At 49.6% G+C, this 23,192-nt stretch overlaps 2 protein-coding genes across 2 annotated transcripts; both read left to right on the forward strand.

Annotated features, from left to right (window-relative positions):
* Positions 1–9,239: 9,239 nt before the first annotated feature.
* Positions 9,240–16,512, forward strand: LOC122383477 (glutamate receptor ionotropic, kainate 2-like). The gene is made up of 12 exons (XM_043369971.1): positions 9,240–9,446; positions 9,675–9,878; positions 10,243–10,327; positions 10,598–10,641; positions 10,921–11,015; positions 11,604–11,741; positions 12,777–12,831; positions 13,087–13,229; positions 13,433–13,665; positions 15,249–15,364; positions 15,491–15,646; positions 15,805–16,512. Exons 1-12 carry the CDS (start codon positions 9,390–9,392, stop codon positions 15,943–15,945), a joined length of 1,467 nt encoding a protein of 488 aa, XP_043225906.1. The 5' UTR covers positions 9,240–9,389; the 3' UTR covers positions 15,946–16,512.
* A 353-nt stretch (positions 16,513–16,865) lies between these two features.
* LOC122383478 (thromboxane-A synthase-like) lies at positions 16,866–19,568 on the forward strand. The gene is made up of 2 exons (XM_043369972.1): positions 16,866–17,257; positions 17,934–19,568. The coding sequence occupies exons 1-2, from the start codon at positions 17,169–17,171 to the stop codon at positions 19,393–19,395; spliced, it is 1,551 nt and encodes a 516-aa protein (XP_043225907.1). The 5' UTR covers positions 16,866–17,168; the 3' UTR covers positions 19,396–19,568.
* Positions 19,569–23,192: the final 3,624 nt, after the last annotated feature.

Below are 23,192 nucleotides of genomic sequence, written 5' to 3' on the forward strand. Positions count from 1 at the left end.
TTCGCTTAAGTCGGTTTATTTTTCTCTTTTTCAGTCGGTCTATTTTGGTCCGTTCTGTTCCGTTTCAGTCGGTCTGTTGTGCTCCGCGTCGATCTGCTTCAGTCCTTGTCTTATAATCCGTCTTGGCCCATTTTAGTCTGTCGATTTTGGTCCGTTTTAGTCGGTCTGTTTTGGTCCGGTTGGGTCCGTTACAGTTGGTCCGTTTTTGGTGTGCTTTCGTCGGTCCGTTTCATTCGGTTTGTTGAAGTCCGTCTCAGTTGGTTCATTCTGGTCCGTCTCAGTCTGTCCGTTTTTGGTCTGTTTTGGTCTATTTCGGTCCGTTTCGGTTCATTTTCGTTGGCCCGTCAGTGGTATCGGTCCGCTTCAGTCAGTTCATTCCTGTCCATTCCCGTTGGTCTGTTTCGGTCCAATCCAGATGGTCTGTTTCGGTCCATTCTAGTCTGTCTGGTTGTGGTCTGTCGTGGCTCGCTTCAGCCGGTCCATTTCTGTCCGTTCCAGTCGGTGTGTTGTGGTCCCTTTGGTTCGTTTCAGTCGGTCCATTTCTGTCCCTTCCAGTCAGTCTGTTTTGGTCAATTCCAGCCGGTGTGTTGTGTTCTGTTTGATCCGTTTCAGTCGGCCTGTTGTGGTCCGTTTATCAGTCGGTCTGTCTGGTTGTGGCCTGTCGTGGTTCGTTTCAGTCGGCCCGTCTCTGTCCTTTCCAGTCGGTCTGTTCGGTGAGGGCGAGCAGCGGCAGGAGGCGGCATTTCTGCAGGCTGTGCGCACGGTCAACTGTGACGAGCGGCTTCTACCGGGCCGACAGCTGAGAGGGCAGGTGGAGCGCGCTCTGCCTCTCAACAGCAGTTTCCAGGTCACTCGGCGAGGTATGTCGGTCCTCCCTGCTATAGAGATTCATTGCGACGACGGAATATTTTGATAAGTTATCCTGTTGTATCAATTGTGTTCGTTGCAGTGTATTCCACCGGTTTACAGCACCCGTCCGCTGCAGTGCATTTCCCTGGTTCACTGCAGTATCGTTCATTGCAGTGTGCTCCGCTGGTTCACGGCGGTCATCTGTTACAGTGTGCTCAGCCGTGGAGCGTGGGGTGGCGGCTGTGATCGGACCCCAGTCGCCCGCCGCCGCCGCTCACGTTCAGAGTCTCTGCGACGCACTGGAGCTGCCCCATCTGCAGTTAAAGCTGCTGCATGAAAAGTTCGCAAAAACTGCTCTCTTTAGCAGCACATACTTTCACTAGTTACTGCAAAAAGGACTAATCAATTACCAAAAAGGAAATTGTGTAAGGCCGAAAAGACGTGCAAAAAGGTTATATCCTAGATAAGTGATAGGGTAGCCTGGGGCAAGACGCCCCAGATAATTTATTTTGCTACATAAATTTTGTCCCACATCACCTGGAAGGCCAAATTTGTGCTCAATGCGTTCTTTGGACATTTTACTTTAAATTGCACCCCTCAAATTCATTCACTTATGATCGGACTCCAAGCTAGGAAGTGATTTGTGAAGCAACTGCAAATGGGGCATTTTGCCCCAATCCCAGGGCAAAACGCCCCACGGCCTGGGGCAAGTAGCCCCATACTTTAGATTACAGATTTAACATGGTAGTTGGCTTAATCTTATGTGAGAGGTCCGTTAGACCTCTGGAGGCACGGCTCTGAAGTTAGCACATTCCATCCTGTCAGGTGTTCAGCTATGACACTATTGTATGAGCAGGTTTTTCACCTGCTTCATAAGACCAAATAATAAATTATTGCAATGCAAATGTTTACAGAATACTTCCTTTGCCATCCAGTTGCTGAGAAAAATACACATAAAGGCATAGAAACTTACTGTTCGCCAGCTACCGAACATTAGAAAGTGGGTAGCCCGAACAACACATGAGGTAAAACGCCCCATGGGGCTTTTTGCCCCGCGACCTACTGGGGCGTTTTACCCCATCACGTAGTTCGGTCAGAGAACAACGCTTTGCACTCCAGCAAGACATAATTTAACACGAACCAACCCGGCATGATAAGCGTTAGACAATAGTTGTTCAAAATACATAAAAGTCGTTAACCTGATGTGGACCATAAAAGAACGCCATGATGCATAATCTGACAACAAAACATAAAAATCACTCAAAAAACACATTTTTGGCTATATCTCCCGAAAGAGTCATCACAATTTCTTTCCAGTCTGCTCATATAATGATCATATAGTGCACGTTTTATAGAAGAGAGGATGTTTCCCCAGAACTCTGCCAGTTCCGAGAAACATCGGTGAGGCGTTTTACCTCGGCGGGGCGACTTGCCCCGGTCTACCCTAACTATTACAAGTCTCAATGATTGTGTTTTGCATTCTGCAACATTCCCGTGTAAGTGCATCTTTCAAGCATCCAACACATTATAAAATTAAAAAATAGTAATGGAACATTTATTAACACTTCATATCATCTGCATGAAAAACAAATGTAAATATATACACAAACAAACGCACGGGAAATAACGAAAGGTCGCTCATATAGGTACCTGCACAGTGCACACTCGCAGTGACCGACGATTAACGCGAGGTCGACTGGGGGAGGCGGGGGGGGGGGAGGGGTCGTTGAACCGACGTTCCGTTCATGGCCATAAGTTCGACCTCATCCACGACCAGACGGCGTTTAGTGATAGACGGAACCGGAGACCCCGTGTTGTTGTCGTAGTTGTCCTCCATTGTAAGCGGTAGTCGACGGAAGAACTGACCAGGCCCCATGCCTGGAGCAAAAAAAAAAAAACTGGATCAGTTCCAAGATTTTTTTTTCTGTTGGGAGCTATTTTCGCAAACAACACAACTTTCCTTCAGACCAAGAAGCGCGATTTGCCAGAGTCGGAATATGAAGCACTTAAACAATATAAGATAATGTCAAAAGATACAACGTGTCAGACTCACCAAAGTCGATCAACGTCGGTGTCGGTGGCATGTGTCGGTGGCAAATGCTCATGTACCACCCGGCCCCGGAGCACTTCACTTCACTTCACTGCACTGCTGCACTGCACTTCCCTCCACCTCACTGCCTCCCGGAGCAGGGGCACGCACTCCCATGCCACGCACGACGGATTCCACCGATGATAGCTGATTTAAGCTATCATTCCAGAGCTATCACTCGGTGGCATGTGCCCGGAGCACTTCACTTCACTTCATTTCACTTCATATACCGGAGCATGTGCACACACTCCCACCACGACCAACGGACTCCACTAAAATGGCGCAACACGTGGCCGGAAACAGCTGGCACGCGCATGCGCATATCGCTCTGCGCCGTCAAAACGTGCTAAAGGGCTGGTGATAAGACTCCCAGAGATTTGTAAAGCAGGGCTTAGCTACTTTCTTTGGCGCCAATTTCAAATTTGTTTCCTCTGTAAGCATGTCCGGTTCTATTGTGATACTAACGTAAGCACCATATTCAGCATTACCAACTTCTAAAACACTTAAAATGGTTCTAATTAGAAATCCAGCTTGAAAAAGCACTCACTGATGGACTGGGTACTAGCAGAAGTAGACGTTAAGCTCAGTAGAAGAATAGGTGATCTAAAATTATAATATTTGATGGGAATGTTAGCTATCATTAGCACAGTATTAGCACCATGCTTCTTTGTAAATACGTCGTAGGGTTCTTTTGACGCTAAAAGGTGCTACGAATAGCAGCCGTTAGTACCCCAAATGCTAAACTTTTTTTACAGTGTGGGGACCACCTGGGACCACCGGCCCGGACGGGAGGACTACTCCATCAACCTGCACCCCGACACCAGGACGCTCAGCAAGGTCAGCTTTCGAAGAATGACAGTGCAATTAAAGACGCATTGATCATCGGTCCGCCTGAACCATGAGTCAACAGAAATGTATTTACCATCAGTGCGTTTTCTCGCCATTCAATATCGCATATCGGAGAAAGAAATAACATTCAGCCGTCACATTCGCGATCTCCTTTGAGCGATTTATCTACCGATGAATTCCCTACGACCACTCCGATGACAGATTGGTTTGTTATTCCACAATTTCCCGAGTCACTACCCTTCTCAGTTCTCAGGCGTGCGCTTCCTGGCCCAGGAGTTTAAAACATTCTTTGATTTCCACCGTTCCGTTCCGTACGCCAGTATATATCCGTTCACCGCACATGTTGTTGTCGTCGTCGTTAATCTCCAGTTCCGTTCCTCATTTGAACAAAAGCGGCCGCTGACCTGTTGTTTCGCTCCGGCCTCCGTGCCTAGATGTTCGTGTCATTTATCCGTCGTTCGGTTTCCCAGGCATCAGTGGCCATTGGCTTGTCGTCCCATTCCTTTTCCCAGGCGCAAGTGGTCACTGTGCTGTCATTCCGTTCCGTTCCTCAGACATATTGTCGTTTGTTCGTTGTTCCGTTCCCCAGGCGTACGTGGCCCTGATCCGCCGCTGGCACTGGTCGGAGTTCAGCGTGCTCTATGAGGATGCCGCCGGCCTGGCGCGTCTCCAGGAGGTGCTGCGGACCTCCACGCCGGCCGAGTTCAGCATCTCCATATACCAGCTGCCCCTCCACTCAGGCGACTTCAGGTCAGGGCGCCCGTCTGGGTGTCCGGACAAATTGCCGAAAGGCGATTTGCCGAATGTCATTTTGCCGAATGCACTTCGCCGAATGTCATTTTGCCGATGTGGTTTTTGCCGACGTGTCAAAAAGTCGAAATGCTAAAAGTCGAAATGCCATTTGCCGACATGCCTTTTTGCCGAAATGCCAATTTGCCGAAATGCTTATTAGTCGAAATGTAAATTTACCGAAATGCGATTTGCCGAAATGTCGATTAGTCGAAATGTCAATTTGCCGAAATGTAAATTTGCCGAAATGTCAATTTGCCGAAAGGCTAATTTGCCGAAATGTCAATTTGCCGAAATGTCAATCTGCCGAATCGGCAGTTTGCCGAAATGTCGATTAGTCGAAATGTAAATTTAACGAAATGTCGATTAGTTGAAGAAATGTCAATCTGCAAACCTCGGTTAGGTTAGGTGGTACCTATTAGTTTACTTTAGGATCGATCATCAATTTACTTTTAGTGCAATCCCGGATACCCAAGTAAAAAGCAAATCACATGACATCCTTTGACCTCCTGATTTCATAACTAGGTCCATGGCACAAACAACTTTAAAAGCACCAATACAATATGGAAAATAACATCAAATTGCTCGTGGTGAAGCAGTGCAGTGCCGAAGGCAATGCCTTAGGAGAGATTACAGGCAATGGTAAGTCAAATATTTTTAGGTTAAAGGGACCCTCCCACCTTCAAAAAAGTTTATGAATTGGCATCAAAGTGATGTCGCTCGGTTCAGAAAGAGCGAAAACAAATATCTACCAAATTTCACCGAAAAATATTCACCGGTTTTCAAGATATTAGACTTTTACTTTTGTTTACTTCTTTGGGATCTCCCCTGTTTCTAGCGACTTTATTTTAGAAGTGCGGCGTTTGCGGCAGATGTTGCGCGCAAATAGCATATACCACCGCGTGCTACAAAACGTTTTAGTCATACATTTAAAAATCGTTAGATATCTGCGCTGACGTCACACATTCAGAGGGGTATTCCTAAGCATTAGCCCCTCTGAATCAAAATGCTGCAATTTTGAAATTCAATATTTCCGATTTAAGGTATTTCTCGATGTTGTGAGTGCCGAAACCGGTAATTGTGAGCCAGGGACCCCATTTTGGCTATCTCAACTCAAATCTAATGTTAAGGTGGGAGGGTCCCTTTAAGTGGTTGTGTATCTGGCTTCAGGCCTTCGGCCTGAAGCCTGATGCACAACCACTTAACCTAAAAATATTTGACTTATCATTGTCTGCAATCTATTCATGTGAGTAACTTCTTCCTTATCCACGGGTAGACAAAAATCAGTAGGTCAGGTTAGGTAAGGTTTGGTTATGTTTTTTGATGTAAGTATGTATCATATCAGGATTTAGGAGCTCAAAAAATGGAAGGTGTAAAATTTACCTAACAAAACTGAGTCGGTCCTAAAGCTAATACTTATACAGACTAGGTTAGGCTATGTTAGGTTGGGCTAGGTTAGGTTAGGTTAGGTTGGGTTAGTTTCGGCTAATTGGCATTTCGACTAATTGACATTCGACTAATTAGCATTTCGGCGAATTGACATTTCGACTAATTGACTTTTCGGCAAATTGACATTTCGATTAATTGACATTTCGGCAAATTAGCATTTCGGCAAATTGACATTTTCGACTTATTGCACGTCGGCAAAAAGGCATGTCGGCAAATTGCATTTCGACTTTTAGCACTTCGCCTTTTTGACACGTCGGCAAAAAGACACGTCGGCAAAATGCATTCGACATATTGACATTCGGCGAATAAGCATTCGGCAAAACGCAGTTCGGCAAATTGTCCTGTAACCCCCGTCTGACGGGTGACAGCTGTCTTGTTTACATAGAAGCTGCATGTAGTAAGAACATAACACGCACCCAACCAGTAATGCACGGTAAAAGCAAAAGATAATCTTTCTTTGTCAATAGTACAGACTACAGAATGACGCATGATTCTGGATATTCACTGATTTGCCTTTCCCTGCAGGCCCCTGCTGCAGCGCATTAAGAAGACTGGTACCACGAAGCTGGTGGTGGACTGCCGGCTCTCCATGATCCGTCCTCTTCTTCAGCAGGCTCAGGAGCTGGGCATGATGAACCAGTACTTCAGTTACTTACTCACCTCATTGGTAAACATGCAAAGCACGGCAGTAACACGCCAGCGATATAAAGGCGATGCAGTAGCCTTTACAGCATCGACAGTAACAAGACCAATCGAACAAAGCTCGCATTTGTTCGTATTTCACGAACCCTTCAAAGTTTTTATTCTCTACGTTACAGACGCACCGTGTGTTGTGCGGTACAGTATATCTCACAGGAATCGTGCTGTGCGGTACAGTCTATCTTACAGGCGGTGTGTTTTGCGGAACAGTCTACCTCCCAGGCATTCAGCGTGTTACAGGTACAATTTCACACTCTCACAGGCCCGCTCATTGTGTTATGCGGTATAATCTGTCACACAGCGTGTTGTGCGGTACAGTCTATCTCACAGGCAGTGTTGAGCGGTACCGTCTATCTCACAGGCAGTGTTGAGCGGTACAGTCTAGCTCACAGGCAGTGTGTTGAGCGGTACAGTCTATCTCACAGGCATCCAGTGTGATAGACGGTAACTGCCTCACAGGCACTCATTGTGTTATGCGGTATAGTCTGTTACACAGCGTGTTGTGCGGTACAGTCTTCCTCACAGGCGATGTGTTATGCGGTACAGTCTAACTCACAGAAAATGTGTTGTGCGGTGCAGCCTAGAGTAAAGGCACTCTGCGTGTTGTGCGGTACAGTATAACTGTCAGTGTGCTGTGCAGTATGTACAGTCTTCCTCATAAGCAATCAGTGTGTTGTTCGGTGCAGTCTGACTCTAAACTTCGGTAGTTATCCGACTCAAGCCAACTGAACCTTTATAGGGTGCAATCTTATAGCGTTTTCTGTGCCGATTTTGTGAACACAATAATCATTAATTGTGTTTTGTCCACAGAACGTGCATACCATTGATATGGATGAGTTTAAGAGCACCGGAACAAATGTGACCGCCTTGCACCTTGTGAACCAGGAACCATGGACTACTCATGACGTCACAGGCCAATTGGCGCCACCCCAAACGTTACAGGTGAGTCAAAGGCTCATGATTAAGGCAGTCTTAACTTAGTCAGTATTTGATATGTGTGCTCCCAATTGTGAACTGCCTTTTATTGCGCTATATCCCAGAACGCCCCCAGTCGGTGTGAGCCGCCCTCTATGTCCCGGAACCGCACCGTCCGGTGGCAGCCGCCCCCTGTAGGCCGGCGCTGCACGGCTCGTTGGCTGTTGGTGAGAGGGCGCCCCGGGAGAGCTTTGTCGGCTGATGAGCTGGCGATTTGACCCAGTGCGAGCTTTTGTGTGTGGGCTCCGCATTTGACAAAATCGCTTATATGTATGTCCCGAGACTCGAGAGTACTTGCTTACGATAAAGCCCTGTAACCATTTCACCGCCTTACAAATTCAAAGAAGTTGTGGCTTGTTCAAGGAGCTTGTTTAAACAGGACTAACACTTTGTTTGGTCCCGATATGCTCTAAATTCTTCCATTTAAACGTCCGCGCCTTCATTTTCAGAATGGATCATATGAGACCCAGCACGTGAATCCGTCAAAAATGCTGGTGAGTTCTTACACCTTGCATCTCCGAATTGTTTTCTCGATAACGGGTCAGCATCAACTATAAAAACCGCAATGCCAAGTAGAACATACCTACCAATGAAGTGCCTGTCAAGTGCCAGCAGAGCATACCATATTCGCTATAGTTGAGTCATGTATGTGACGTGAAATGGATAGTCATGTCATATGCCTGTTGACTCATGTCCCGCTGGTGTTTGACGCCGTGTCCCGCTGGTGTTTGACGCCGTGTCCCGCTGGTTTTTGACGCCGTGTCCCGCTGGTTTTTGACGCCGTGTCCCGCTGGTTTTTGACGCCGTGTCCCGCTGGTTTTTGACGCCGTGTCCCGCTGGTGTTTGACGCTGTGTCCCGCTGGTGTTTGACGCCGTGTCCCGCTGGTGTTTGACGCCGTGTCCCGCTGGTTTTTGACGCCGTGTCCCGCTGGTTTTTGACGCCGTGTCCCGCTGGTGTTTGACGCCGCGTCCCGCTGGTGTCTGACGCCGTGTCCCGCTGGTGTTTGACGCCGTGTCCCGCTGGTTTTCGACGCTGTGTCCCGCTGGTGTTTGACGCCGTGTCCCGCTGGTTTTTGACGCCGTGTCCCGCTGGTTTTTGACGCCGTGTCCCGCTGGTTTTTGACGCCGTGTCCCGCTGGTTTTTGACGCCGGGTCCGGCAGACGGAGGCGGCGCTGATGTTTGACGCCGTGCTAGTGCTGGCTCGTGCGCTGCGTCAGCTCGGCTCGGCGCTGCGCGTGCGGCCTCTGAGCTGTGACCAGGAGAAGGGCTGGCAGCAGGGAACCTCGCTGGTCAACTACCTCAGACTGGTCAGTACGTGAGCCAACGTCCGACGATCACATTTCATCTATGGCAGTAGGTGTGATCGTGAATGAGACATCCTTCTGGTGGCGCTGAATGTGATTGTGACTGACAGCGTTAACGAGGCTTATTGTGCCGGTGGTTTGTTGTATCAATTTTCTCCGCTCCGGTGCAGCTTGACCCTGTCCATGTAAGTACTTACTGACCCGTAAAAACTGTCTCTATTTTTGTCAGGTGCGTCACACGGGTCTATCGGGACCGATCCAATTCGACCGGAGTGGTCGGCGCACCAACTTCACGCTCTCCATCAGTGAGCTGTCGGAAGGGGGACTGACCCCCGTGGGCCACTGGACCCCCGCCGGAGGAGTTCGGTACTCCATAGGGGACAGGATGACGGAGATCGAGCGCAGTCTGCGCAACAAGACGCTGGTCGTCATTACCACTGTGGTCAGTCCGCGGGCGTGTCTTGTCGGTTTGCTTCGAGGTTCGAATTGACCGCGGGACTTGAAACAGAAAACTGCTATATGTTTTATTGCTATCTTTAATTTTGTTTCTCAGGGAAAGGTGTGTCTGATGTGTCTGATGTACCTGATGTGTCGAATGTATAGATGTGCCGAAAGTGCCGTGAGTCTTATGCATAGAATGTGTCACATCTGACGTGTCGTCCGTCCTCAGAACGAGCCGTACGTGATGCTGGTGAACGAGTCGGACCCGTCGCTCACCGGCAACGCTCGCTTCGAGGGTTTCTGCATTGACCTGGTGAACGCCATCGCCGAGCTGCGCCACTTCCGCGTGCGTTTCGTCGAGTGCGGCGGCTACGGCGGCATCGACCCGGTGACCGGCGAGGCCAGCGGCATGGTCAAGGAGCTCATGGAACAGGTCCGAGTCGAGCTGCGCTGAGCGGGCGCTGTCTGTGTGTTTGTGTGTCCCTCTGCCCGTCTGGCACGTCTCTCCCTCTCCCCTCTCTCTCTCTCTCTCTCTCTCCACTCTCCTCTCCTCTCTCCTCTTCTCTCTCTCTCTCTTTCTCTCTCTCTCTCTCTCTTTCTCTCTCTCTCTCTCCCTCTCTCTCTCTTTCTCTCTCATCTTTTGCCCGTATTATTTGATTATGTTGTTCTTGCTCCTGTTAATGTTCTCTTATTGTTGGTTGACTGATGTTGCCGGCACAGAACGGATGTTAATAGCTTGCACAAAGAAGTTATAAACGCTTCGTCCTCCCCCCCCCCCCATCGTTTCCCTTTCGCAGAAAGCTGACATGGCCGTAACCGATCTCACCATTACTTATGAAAGGGAACAAGTGGTTGATTTCACAATGCCTTGGATGAATTTAGGTAGGTGCAGATATTTTCTTTTTGCCCGAATGAATAAGCTTCATTTGTTGAAATTAGCTATGAATTTGAATTTACTTTTAGCCTTTGATTGCAGTGGACACAGGTTATTACATGTAGAGCTTTTCGATTTTAGTTAATTCATATAGACCATTTCAAGCAATTAATTAAGTTGAAGGAATTAATTATTATCTTTGTATGTTGGCTAGCAGTTTCATACCTTGGTGCCTATTCGGTTACCAGTTTTATTGAAGCATTTCTCGCTTGTCGCAGGTATTGGCATTTTGTACACGTTACCCCAGAAGGAACCACCGCAGGTAAACCCAGACGGGACTGATTGAATAACTTATTTAACCGGTATCATCGACCTCTGCATACCTGGCCTCTGACCTGTTGCATGCAGAGTTCTATGCTGATATCTATAAAACAAAGCACAAACACTGGACGATGTGATGCCTTTCTAGATTTTTAACCTCTAAGAGGTGCATAAACGTTCAGAAATTTGCTACATTTTTTTTGTCACTGTATTTATTTATATATGTAGGTATGTATGCACAGCGCGAACCGTTATGTTTATCGATGCGTTCCGTTTTCAGCTGTTCTCGTTTCTGGCACCTCTGTCGCTGGAGGTGTGGCTCTACATGGCCGCCGCCTATCTGGGCGTCTCCGTGCTGCTGTTCGTGGTAGCCAGGTGAGGGGCCACACAGCGAGAGGAGCCAATTGACAGTCGCCCAGACAAATGAAAGGTCACTTAGTCAAGTAGATGATCATCCAGCGAGAGGTGACAGTCACCAAGACAGCTAACGGTCACATAGCCAGGTGAAAGGTCACCCATACATGTGAAAGTCGCCCATCGTTGGAACGCTGGGACTTACATCGCTCCGGGACTGGATCTCCTTGACAGCTTGGTCCATACGAAAAAAAAAATACAGCCATCGTGATAGCACCCAGTCGCTTGGTCGTCTCGGTTTTATCCCCTGTCAGACGCCTGTTGGCTGGCCGACAGGTTCATTTCGTACGAGTACCCCCTTGCACCCGTGTCGGGAGGTTCAGTCAATCACCCCCCACACCCGTACCGCAGGTTCAGTCCGTACGAGTGGGAGGTTCCTCACTCGTGTCGGCAACTTCAGTCACCCGTTCCTCGTACCGCAGGTTCAGTCACCCGTTCCCCGTACCGCAGGTTCAGCCCGTACGAGTGGGAGGTTCCCCACCCGTGTCGGCAAGTTCAGTCACTCCTCCTCGTACCGCAGGTTCAGTCACCCCTCGTCCCGTACCGCAGGTTCAGTCCGTACGAGTGGGACGTTCCCCAGCCGTGTCGGGACCAACAGGACGTGCTGGAGAACCAGTTCAGCCTGGCCAACTCCCTCTGGTTCACCATCGGCTCGCTGATGCAGCAGGGATCCGAGATCGCCCCAAAGTGAGACCACCTCACTGCACCTTTGCGTTGCACGACTGTATGTAGTTCTCGTCAGAAACTACTTACATATAACGCTTAACGGGAACCTCCCACCTTCAAAAAAGTTAATGAATTGGCATGAAAGTGATGTCCCTTGGTTCAGAAAGAGCGAAAACGAATATCTACCAAATTTCATCGAAAAATATTCACCGGTTTTCAAGATATTAGGCTTTTACTTTTGTTTACTTTTTGGGATCTCCCCTGTTACTAGCGACTTTATTTGGAAGCAATAATTTGGCAGCCTTAAAGTGCGGCAGACGTTGCGCGCAAAGCAGCGTATACGACCACGTGTTAACGATGGTTTAAGTCTAAGATTTAAAAATCGTTAGATCTCCGCTGACGTCACAAATTCTAAGGGGGCATTCCAATGCATTAGCCCCTTAGAATCCGAAAACTGAAAGTTTGAAATTCCATATCTTCGAATTAAAGCATTTTTCGATGTTGTGAGTGCCCAAACCGGTATTTGCAGGCCATGGCCACCAATTTGGCTATCTCAACTCAAAACTAATGTTAAGGTGGGAGTGTCCCTTTAATTAATATAGCATTGGGTGTTGCTAAACATCAACAACGCTGACTGATTTATGGAGAGTATAACGTATAAAAAATAGAAAATAAGCGTAATATGCCTTCCTTTGCCACATTTGCCCAGATTATCCTTTCACATGTCCGGCTATTTTCGCAGTCGGCCTGCGTACGTACCTACAGTCCACAGCAGAAGTAATGTGGGGTTTCAGTCATGGGTATGTTCTGCTTCTGAAGCTTAGGAACGATTAGCCAGACTACAATGAAACTTTGAATGTAGCTTATATGTATCGTCACCCTTGCAGCTGCAACTTTAGCTATTGACATCTACTTTTTGATCACTCCGCATTAAACAATCGTCAGTCTAAGCCAACCGTTGAGATTGGTAAAACCCTACATTACTTTAGCGGTGGGCTGTACCTACGTTTGTCAAATTAGAGCCGAAATTAGATTCTCTGTTTCTGCCGTTCACAGGGCGCTCTCCACCCGGATGATCGCCGGTCTGTGGTGGTTCTTCACTCTGATTATGGTCAGTGGATACGACTGAATCATCGTATTGCCGCAGTTGCTAGTTGCGTAGGTACCTAGTTGCACATTCGCATGCGTGCACTCCTCGACGAGATGGGACTTCTATGTAAAATGGCTCCTCAGTGCCACAAGTAGGTAATCGTCACGATACAAATAACTAATTAGGGTTCACGAAAAACTCTCGACCTTATTGCTGGTCGGAACATGACCTTTCAGCCTGACGTCCCCACATGGCTATTTGTGTCCGTCTCCCCAGATATCGTCTTATACGGCCAACCTGGCCGCCTTCCTCACCGTCGAGCGGATGGTGTCGCCGATCGAGAGCGCGGAGGACCTCTCCAAACAGACCGAGATCAAATACGGAGCCCTCGTGTCCGGGTCCACTAAAAATTTCTTCCGGTGAGCAGCTCGGGGAACGCATGAGATCTATGGATAAATTAAGCATGAGCTAATCTCGTTCAATTAGGCATTTGATTTTGAGGTCTATAGGTATTGAATTTATGTTGACTGCATATTCTGCATAGTTATTCAAACCATGAGATGATATCCTTAAGAGACCGCCAATCGACCAACGTTGATCTGTTGCCATTCGGTGCGTGCAGCGACTCCAAGATCGCCGCGTACCAGCGCATGTGGGCGTTCATGAAATCGGCGCGTCCGTCCGTGTTCATCAACAAGTCGTCGGAGGGCGTGGAGCGGGTCAAACGCTCCAACGGCCTGTACGCCTACCTGATGGAGTCGCCGCAGCTCGAGTACGTGCTGGAGCGGAACTGCGAGCTGCAGCAGGTCGGCGGCCTGCTCGACACCAAGAGCTACGGCATCGCCCTACCGCCCGGTGCGTCCAATCTCTAATCTATCCGCCCCGAACGAAATGTTTTACCAGCCCGTGTGATGTTATGCATTTTCATAAAGGGAGTGTTTTATTCACATCTATATTACTATTTGAGGAGAGTGCGTCTGTCCGTTACCGAGGTCCCGACTTGGTGGTGCTTTGCGTGGACTACAGGCCAGACCGTTGCACCTAGCGCGGTGAAATTTGCACAACTCATAGATCAAGGATGCGCGACGTGCCTTTGATGGGTCTCAGCTCGATCGGATCGATAGCGAGCGCGTGGCGCGTGCCCAAAAAGTGCAAATTCGCGTCATAGACTTTACATGTATTAATCGGCTGGCAAAAACGGGCGAAAACAGCCAAATTTGCCCGACACGGGTCCGGTCCCGGTGCAATATCTCGGTAACCGTGGGCCCGACCGGTACGGGAAAAACAGCATCGTGTAGAGAATCGAACGGGCTATCGAATGGTGTGCGGTGCAGGGGTTGGCACGCGCCACTTGCACCGGGGAGGACACTTTCTTTTGAAAAATGGACGTTTTGGACGGATTTTGGAATTTATATTAATTTCAGGTGATCGTCAGACGGAATGAGTTGAAACAGCGCCTATTAGCAATAAAAATGTACCGCCTCTCATGGAAAAATTGTGAAAAGCTAATTGATCAAAAACAATGTGGAAAAAATCGCTGAATTAAATGGTATTTGTCCAAAATGTGTCACTAAATAATTACACGGATTTTGCTGCTTAACCTGATACGTTTGACAATTGAAAATGCTATCATTGGAAAGAGCATTCAATTCTCTCCAAGATCCAATCATCACGTTTGCATGACAAGCAACAGTATTCTTAAAAATATAAATGTTTCAAACCTTTGCAAAACGATTTTTAGTGAAAATTATCTACGCCTTTAATTTGTCATAAAACTACGCGCCTAAATTATAAAGCACATTTATTCATTTATTGACTGGCACTTCGGCCTGCACAGGTCATTTCGTGCCATTGCCCTTCATGTGATTATACATGGCACCAGACACAAAGCACATTTGACAGATTCTGAAGTGGAAAGCATGCTTATCAGACACGGGCACCTCGATGCGGTGGGTATTTTTTCCACAAACCAAAACGTTTAGCCGGCAAAAAGCAATCGACCGTAATGGATAGATAACCCAACCGACACAAGAACAACCAAACACCCACCGATCGAAAATACCCCTTTCGCGTTGCGGAGCACGCGGGTCACCCTAGTGCTTTGCTATCGAAAGTAAGCATAAACTTTAAGTTCAGCTTGCAATCGTAATATTACCTATCTAGCGCTGAAATCAATGACAGTTATTCATCCTACAAGTATACATATGAACTAATAGGTGTACATATATATTGCTTTTAAAATGAAATTAAAGTACTAGGCTTTTCCGGACAGTTTCGTGACTGTATTATTGTCACTTCGTCAGCGGCATACAAGTAGGTAATATAAACATTTTCGAAATCACATTTTCAAAACACAAGTAAATAAAGCGCCCTCGCTTAAATCTACACTTTTAAAATGTGTAGGTACTTTATACCACATTTATTCTTCTGCGTTTCAGGTTCACCGTATACGTCGTCAATCAGCAACGCAATTTTAATTCTGCAAGAAAATGGAACCCTACATGCGCTGAAAACCAAATGGTGGAAGGAAAGGAAAGGCGGCGGAATGTGCAAGGTAGGAAGAGCTGATGTTGTGCGACAGGACATGCCAGTAAACACGATTAGTTTTGTAGGCTATGCGCATTCCTTTATGTATATTGTTTTCAGAGTAATTTCTATGGGCTCGTTTCTTTCGCTGCAGCGGCGCGCCAAGAAGAGTCCGTCGTCGGCCAGCGAGCTGGGCCTGGACCAGGTGGGCGGCGTGTTCGTGGTGCTGCTGGCAGGCATGGCGGCCGCCTGCGCCGTGGCCATCGCCGAGTTCGCCTGGAGGGCGCGCCGCCTGGACCCCACCACTCAGGTGAGGGCCTTAACGGGAGAATAGCGGCTGACTTTGATTTTCGCAAGAGACGCGAACGCTACAAAACGTAAAAAGGCACTTACAATGCAAAAGAGTCCTGAATATTCACGGAAATGTGATGCAACCAACACGTTCAGCGCATTTTCGTGCCTCCGCAGGTGTCCCTGCTGGGAGAAATGGCGCGCGAACTCCAGTTTATGCTGCGAAGTCGGAGCTCCACCAAACCAGCGCGTCACCGACGCCCCCACATCATACTGACGTCCACCGACCTCACTGTGCCGTCACCATCCACATCGTGACGTCGCAGGCGTCCGCACATCATACTGACGGCAGCCGACCTCGGTGTGCCGCCAACATCTACATCATGACGTCATAAGTCGCCCCAGCGTCACACTGATGTCAGCCGACCTCAGTGTGGCGTCACCATCTCCATCAGGACATCCTTACTGTCTGCTCCTAGACGCCAGACAGACAGCTCTGTTCTTGCTGAAGACGCTTAGAAATTAGAACGCAAATTCACCTAAAAATCTGGCATTATTCAACACTTCATACTGCACTTAAAATAGTAGCGTAGGATACGTCGTACCTACCCACCAGTCATTTGGGATTTGTGTTTTGTAATTTGAGGTTACCACTTGTCAGACGCGGACAAGTGACAGGTGGATTGGTATGTTCTTTACGTTACGGATTGAACGATCAGAAAGTCGAGCAACTTTTGTATGGCTGATTTCATTGTGTAGCAATGGATGTGCTTTTTGTTATGTAGCCTGTTGTCGTGGTCGACGTGAATCATGAAAACTGATCAGCTGCGACGTGATGTTAATCTAAACACATGCAAAATACATATTCACTTAACCAAATACAAAGGGATACTTAACTTTGTAATAAACGTAAACGAAGGTAAATTACAATTAACGTTGAAATGTATGCCGGCCTTGGACTGACCTGCAGCAATACGAATGTTATCGCTAAAGGAGTGGAGTCATGCTTTGTTGTCTGAGCTAAGCATCATTTTTATGTTTCGACACGACCGGGCAAGAAGGTCATGGCATTTGTTTTACTCAGTCTTATGGTCAGGCACATGATACGCAAAATCACAAATGATAGTTGCTTGGGCACGCTGTGACAGTTCATGCACTGCAATATATATAAATCGCTTTTTGGCGAAGAGGAGGCACATATATACATAAAACAGACGGCTGGTGTCTGTGTCACGGTGAGTCGGGCCCGTTCACCGTTCAGGGACACTGGACAGAGTCTCCGTCGTGCCGCAGCAGTGGTATTCGGGCGCACCGTCTCGCGCGGGTCGGTCGTGCCGTCTCGCCTCCGTCAGAACCTGCGCAGTGCGCACAGACACTGCCGTGGGTCGGTCCGTGGTCGTGCCGTCGCCCGTCTCCCCTCCGTCAGAGACAGTACAGAGAACCGTGGGTCAGTCGCGTCACTGTCAGAGTTGCACAGACAGTCGTGGGTCAGTCGTGGATGCACAGACAGCCTTGTGTCGCCGCTAGTTGAGGGTCCCGGGATGGGGCTGCATACCGTCCAACTGATGACAGTCGCCGTCTGGAACGTCGCTCTTCCGGCGCTGATTACGGCAGTCGTCCTCCTGCTGATGTGAGTAACTATAACGCTAGTAACTAGTAACTATATAATAACTATTTTATGCACGCTCATTTTTTTGCAAAACAATTTATTCCTAAACAAATGGTTCAGTGATTGCTGTGAGTAGTTAGTTGTTTATTTTTTTTAAAGGAAATATAAGCGACTAATAAGATGCATTATTAGTCGCTATTATTGAACCTACTATTGAACGAACATTGAGAAAAGAAATGCATTACATAGAGTAAACGAGAAGTTATGTCCGTTATAACGATGCCCATAAATCGGCTCGAGCATGTAAAAGGTTCTACGCAGTTACCCAGCCGCGTTTTCTAGATCAATTACCCAACAACCACGCTGACCCGTTTATTTAAATTATTATTCAAAGTGACGTTTCATGGTTCAGCTGTAATGACTCCACGGGCGAGAAACAAGGGTTGGAGTCTGGACCACCGGTCAAGGTTTATTTTACGACAGAAAGTAACGCAAAAAACCGAACGGCTTTTTACAAAGTTTTAGTAACGTTTTCTAGAAAAGTTTCCAAATAAGGTTGTAAGTGTCAAGTGGTTGCGTTCAATTTTCAAATGGACCTTTATATTGCATATCCAGAACATGAGTGACGAGACATAATAAAATGCAATGGCATCACCCACCCTGCTGAAGTGACTCGCCCGTCTTTTTTTGCGGCCAGCCGGCGATGGCAGCGGTTCCGGGTGCTGCAGGGTCTGGGGTACCGGGTGCCGCCGCACAGCTTCCTGTACGGCCACGCCGACCGGCTGCTGGGCCGCTCCGGCCTGGACGAGGCCCGCCGGCTGCTGGCAGAGTACGGCGTGCGCTACGGCCGGCGCGGCGCCACCATGGCCGTCTACGTGGGCGCCACGCCGCATCTCTGGACCACCGACCCGGACCTGATCCACGAGCTGTGCGTGCGCCGCGCTGACCAGTTCCCCGACCGGCCGGCCAACGGTAGTCCGCTGACGGACGAGCTCCAGCAGACGCTGCTCACGCTGAAGGGGGCGCGCTGGCGGCGCGTGCGCTCCGTGCTCAGCCCGGCCTTCACGGCGGCCAAGCTGCGCGGCATGGCACCGCTGATGGCCGACGCGACCGGCACCTTCCTGCAGTTGCTGGAGGAGGACCGGGCGGCCGGCCGCGCCTCCGACTTCTACTCGGGATTCCAGCAGCTGACGCTGGAGGTGATCTGCCGCGCGGCGCTGGCCATGGACGTGCGCTGCCAGCGCGACACGCGCCACCCGCTGGTGCAGACGGTCAGCGCGCTGGTGGCCGGTGTGCCGCTGGTGGCCCGGCTGCGCCAGCTGCAGCCGCTCACCGGCCTGGTGCGGCCGCTGCTGCGCGCGCTCGGCGCCACCGGCCGGCTGGTGCGCCACAATGAGACCATGGCCGCCTGGCTGCGCGGCGTGGTGGCGCACCGGGAGGCGGCGGCCGCCGGCCCGGAGACGGCGCTGCCCAAGGACGTGCTGCAGCTGCTGCTGGACGCGCGCCGGTCCTCCGCCGACCGGGAGCCGCTCTCGGAGGACGAGCTCATCTCCAACGCCTTCATCTTCGTGCTGGCCGGCTACGAGACCACACGGACGGCGCTGTCGTTCACCTCTTACCTGCTGGCTGCCCACCTGGCGGTGCAGCAGCGGCTGGGGGCCGAGGTCACCGAGCAGCTGACTGCCGGGCCGGACGGTGAGCTCGACTGCGAGCAGGTGCTGTCGCTGCCCTACCTGGAGCAGGTGGTGCAGGAGTCGCTGCGCCTGTTCCCGCCCATCCCGGCCATGTTCGGCCGCCGCGTGGCCCGGCCGGCCGAGGTGGGCGGCGTGCACGTTCCGGCCGGCGCCGTGGTGAGTGTGTCCGTGTTCTGCCTGCACCGCGACCCGGAGCTGTGGCCGGAGCCGGAGCGGTTCGACCCGGAGCGGTTCAGCGCCGCCGGCCGCGCCCGGCAGCAGTCCGGCGCGCACCTGCCGTTCGGGCTCGGGCCGCGCCACTGCATCGGCAGCCGGTTCGCGCTGCTGCAGATGAAGCTGGTGCTGTGCCACCTGCTGCGCAGGTACCGGCTGCTGCCGCCCCTGGAGCCGCTGGAGCCCGTGCTGGCGGCGCCCTTCCTGGCGCCTGCCTCCGGCAAAATCGAGCTGCGCGTCGAGCCCCGGTAGTGATCACCAGGACGTGACTGCACGGGACCATAAGTCATAACCATAAATGGGCGTGTCGTGGAGGATAAAATCTTAAATCACTGTATAGGGACGAGGGTTGCACGTTCATGTTTATCTGTGTATGTAACCAGTGTTAAGGGCCGGCTTGCAAATACACGAAACAAATACAAATATACGATGGCTTATGCCTTCCGCACGCGACTGTCAGACGTGGTGAGGATCACGAACTTAGGATGTCACCACTCCCAGGCAGCAGTATCCTATCGAGGCGGCCAGGCACACCTGAGGACCGTGTTTGGGCCGTCCGATTTCGATTCGACCCACTCCGTCGCCCGCGGTACCGGATGTTTGGATGCTGCACACCGGCCCGACGGCAGCGGTCGTCCCTCCGAACACGCGACCGCCGCCGGAGAGACCTTCATTCACCGTTTTTGTGCGCGTGCTGCGGGAGCACAGCGTGCACTTCCGAGGCCGCGGGCCCGTCATTGGTGTGCTGGAGAGCGTGAAAAACACGCAGTGGCGCCAGTGGCGGATCCAGGGGAGGGCAAAATGGGCATTTGCCCTCCCCAAAGCCAAATCGTGTGGGCAAGACTATCTTTTTGCCCCTTCCAAAGCATGTAGCGATGAGCAATTCTAATACGGCGTCGATGCCTATATGGACGAAAAGCAGGGCTTCTTTCCGTGACGGCCATTCCGAAGGAAGGAGCTGACCACTGGCTGCTGATATTTTGGGTCGATATGCCAGATATTAGATTAAGCCCCTGAACTGAATGCATGCATAAGCATATGCAGTGTGGCCAATGGCCATGGTGTGAGGTAACACGGGGCAAGATGCCCAGTCGGGTAAGACGCCCACCACCCTATATTCGAAATCACCTAAGCAATCCACAGTTTTGTCATTTGTTGGGAGCCTCATTGCTGTGGAGCGTTCCGCGTAAAAAAACGGCGACATGCCTAGCCGCCATTTTAAACCTATTTTTTGCATATCTTCTGAAAATGTCAGACCAAGGTCTCTCAAGGTCACGAAGTCACTAAGCTGCACGTCAAGTGACATAACCTAAAAACAGTTCCAATCAGGGCTGCGGAGTCGATGGATTTTAGGGTGACTCCGACTCCGACTCCGGCTTCAAAAGTCGACTCCGACTCCGACTCCAACTCCGACTCCGACTCCGGACGGTTCTATTAAAATCTATATAAGGATATTGAAGTTCATAACCGGGAGACGTTTTTATCTTGCCTGAAACGATCCCTTGCGCGTTCCAAGGCTTTGCGTTGCAAATATGCGTTACAAATAACATGCAGAATTAAAAAGCAGTTTCTGGGGAATTCACAGTCTTCTGCTTCTTTCGCTGAAAACGTTCGTCCAAAACAGCTGTATGGCCTTTTTTCGACAAAATCTCATTCCGAGCGCAGTATCGTCAATCAGACAGGTGCAGTGCATAACGTTAATACATGCAGCGTTAACTCCGACTCCGGAGTCGGAGTCGGTAAGATTTTGGCGACTCCGACTCCGACTCCGACTCCAAGCAGAACTGTCGATTCCGACCGCCTCCAACTCCGACTCCGACTCCGCAGCCCTGGTTCCAATGCTTGCCATAGCTAAACCGAGTGACGGATCGCTTTGAAACTTTCAGCAGTTAATAAGGGTAACAGTACCTATGTACAAAATGTTAGTCACATGGTTTTTATATCGATTACCTAGGGCTAGGTCATTTTTGCGACCTCTCCACTATAAGTCAATAAGAGAAAATTGAAAGGCACCTTTTTTGGACAAACCTCCTGTCCGGTAGCTCAGTTGGTAAAGCAATGGACTCCCGGTAGTGAGAGCCCGGGTTTGAGTCGCTCCGGCGCTCGATATTTGAGACTCCTGACGGGGATGGTCTGCGGTTGGTGGGAGCAGCCGCAGCCAATCAAAGTCAGGAGTGATACAGGCCGTGTCTGGCTTTGAAGGGCACGTTAACTTTGGCATCTATGTAAATTCTCCTGTCGCCCGGAATTACGCGATCGGACGGTAGAGGTCGGGCTCTACGCAACAAGCTCTGCTTAGCGTAGGCTCCGGCTCCCGTCAATCCGCCCTTTCTAACATTCGTGCTAAATTTATAAGAAACGTCACTCTTAACAATACCGAGTTACAACCTAAACAGCACACAGTGAACCGGAAAATAGCACCCGTGACCCCTCCTTATGTCCCTGAGATCATCTCAGGTCACGAAAGATATGCAATAGTTTGCAGCAATTCGCTAATAACTTCTGCTGGAGGCATTCTAGAGCAATAGAAACACCTTAGATTTTTTTAGCTTTACGATACGGATCGACTGATATGCAACACGACCTTTTCCGGTCAGGTCATGGCTTGACCAAATGTCAAAGTTGTAAGTTCCCTTTTTAAGATCAATTTATAACTCATTCGACGCGTCTTCGCGAGAGGAACACGATGCCGGTAAAAGTATGATCGCACAAGGTTTGATTCAAAAGTTATCGCAGAAAATCCGTTCCCGTAAAAATAGTATATATTATGGCACTGGCAGTTTCCCCTGGAGGCTAAACCGTTGATCTTAGGTCCAATCTGAGCGAATTATCCAGAAAGAGCAGTAACAGTGCTATCAAATTAGCTTTTCTGGGGCGCTCTAGCTCTGTTCGTTTCCGAGTTATGCGCCAGTTCTTCAAAAATTGTCGAAACTGGACCTAAATAAATATTATCGGGATTTGGCCTTTGATGGGCTCTGGTGATCTGACATCTGACCTGACCTGAAAAGTGACTGGGGTAATTTGGTCATTATGTTTGACACTCCTTCAAACGCCGCCTACCGCGTGTTGCTACGTGGCCCAGGAGCCGAGTTAGAAGGCATATGGGTGTTCAAACATCCCCCAGGGGCATGAAAATCCAGGAGCCCCAGCGCGGCTGGGCACGGGTTAACATAAGACATTTTACACCTACGGTAAGATGGTGTAACTGGCGTTGTGAAGTAACTTGGTCACTGGCGCGGTGGTGGGTCGGGGTCGCCGATGGTCGGCTAAACTTTTGCCCTCCCCAAACGGATCGGCTGGATCCGCCCCTGAGTGGCGCGGTCAGGCATATAGGCGCACTCGCGACCCACTCACGACTTAACCAAGGCCCTAAATACAAGGTTGCACGGACTGATTTCTACTAAATCTACCAGAATATAGTTTACCGGTTGGGTATTTTAATAACTATTCAATCAAAACATCTTTATTATTTTCTCGTTATCATTCATAAGCAATTTTATAAATTGACTTTCAATTTGCTTGCCTTTTACTGGCAAAATAACTTTCTAGTATTGGGTCAACATAGTTGTGTAGCAGTAGGAACCATATCTGGCAAAACCCCAATGCCTACATACAGCAGAAAAGCAGCCACCAGGTGTCGCCACAGTCGCCACTTGGTCGCCACACAGATGTCGCGCGCGTCGCCAATCGCCACACTACCGATTTCCATAAGGACGCATATGTACGGATATGTATTGGAAAGTCGCCCTTAAGGATTACGCTTACATCCTTTGCTTATGAGGTCGGTGGTTGGAAATTGGGAGGGGCTCAGCTATTTTCGACCACGGATATGGCTTTATCACATGATGAGGAACATGCTGATAAGCGTTTTATGTGTCATAACAGCACATAAGTATTTTTAATCATTTTTCAAAAATAGCCAATTCGCCGTATCCTTCAGTGCAAAGTGCCGTCGGTCAGTCCCGACGTGACGTCACGCAGGGAATTTGCCAGATTTTCCTACTAGACTTCGACACCCCCTGGACTTAACTATCTAAACGAGCTCGGGG

Source organism: Amphibalanus amphitrite, unplaced genomic scaffold, assembly GCF_019059575.1.
Source record: "Amphibalanus amphitrite isolate SeventyFive unplaced genomic scaffold, NRLGWU_Aamphi_draft 000164F_arrow, whole genome shotgun sequence".
NCBI classification, from domain to species: Eukaryota; Metazoa; Arthropoda; class Thecostraca; order Balanomorpha; family Balanidae; genus Amphibalanus; species Amphibalanus amphitrite.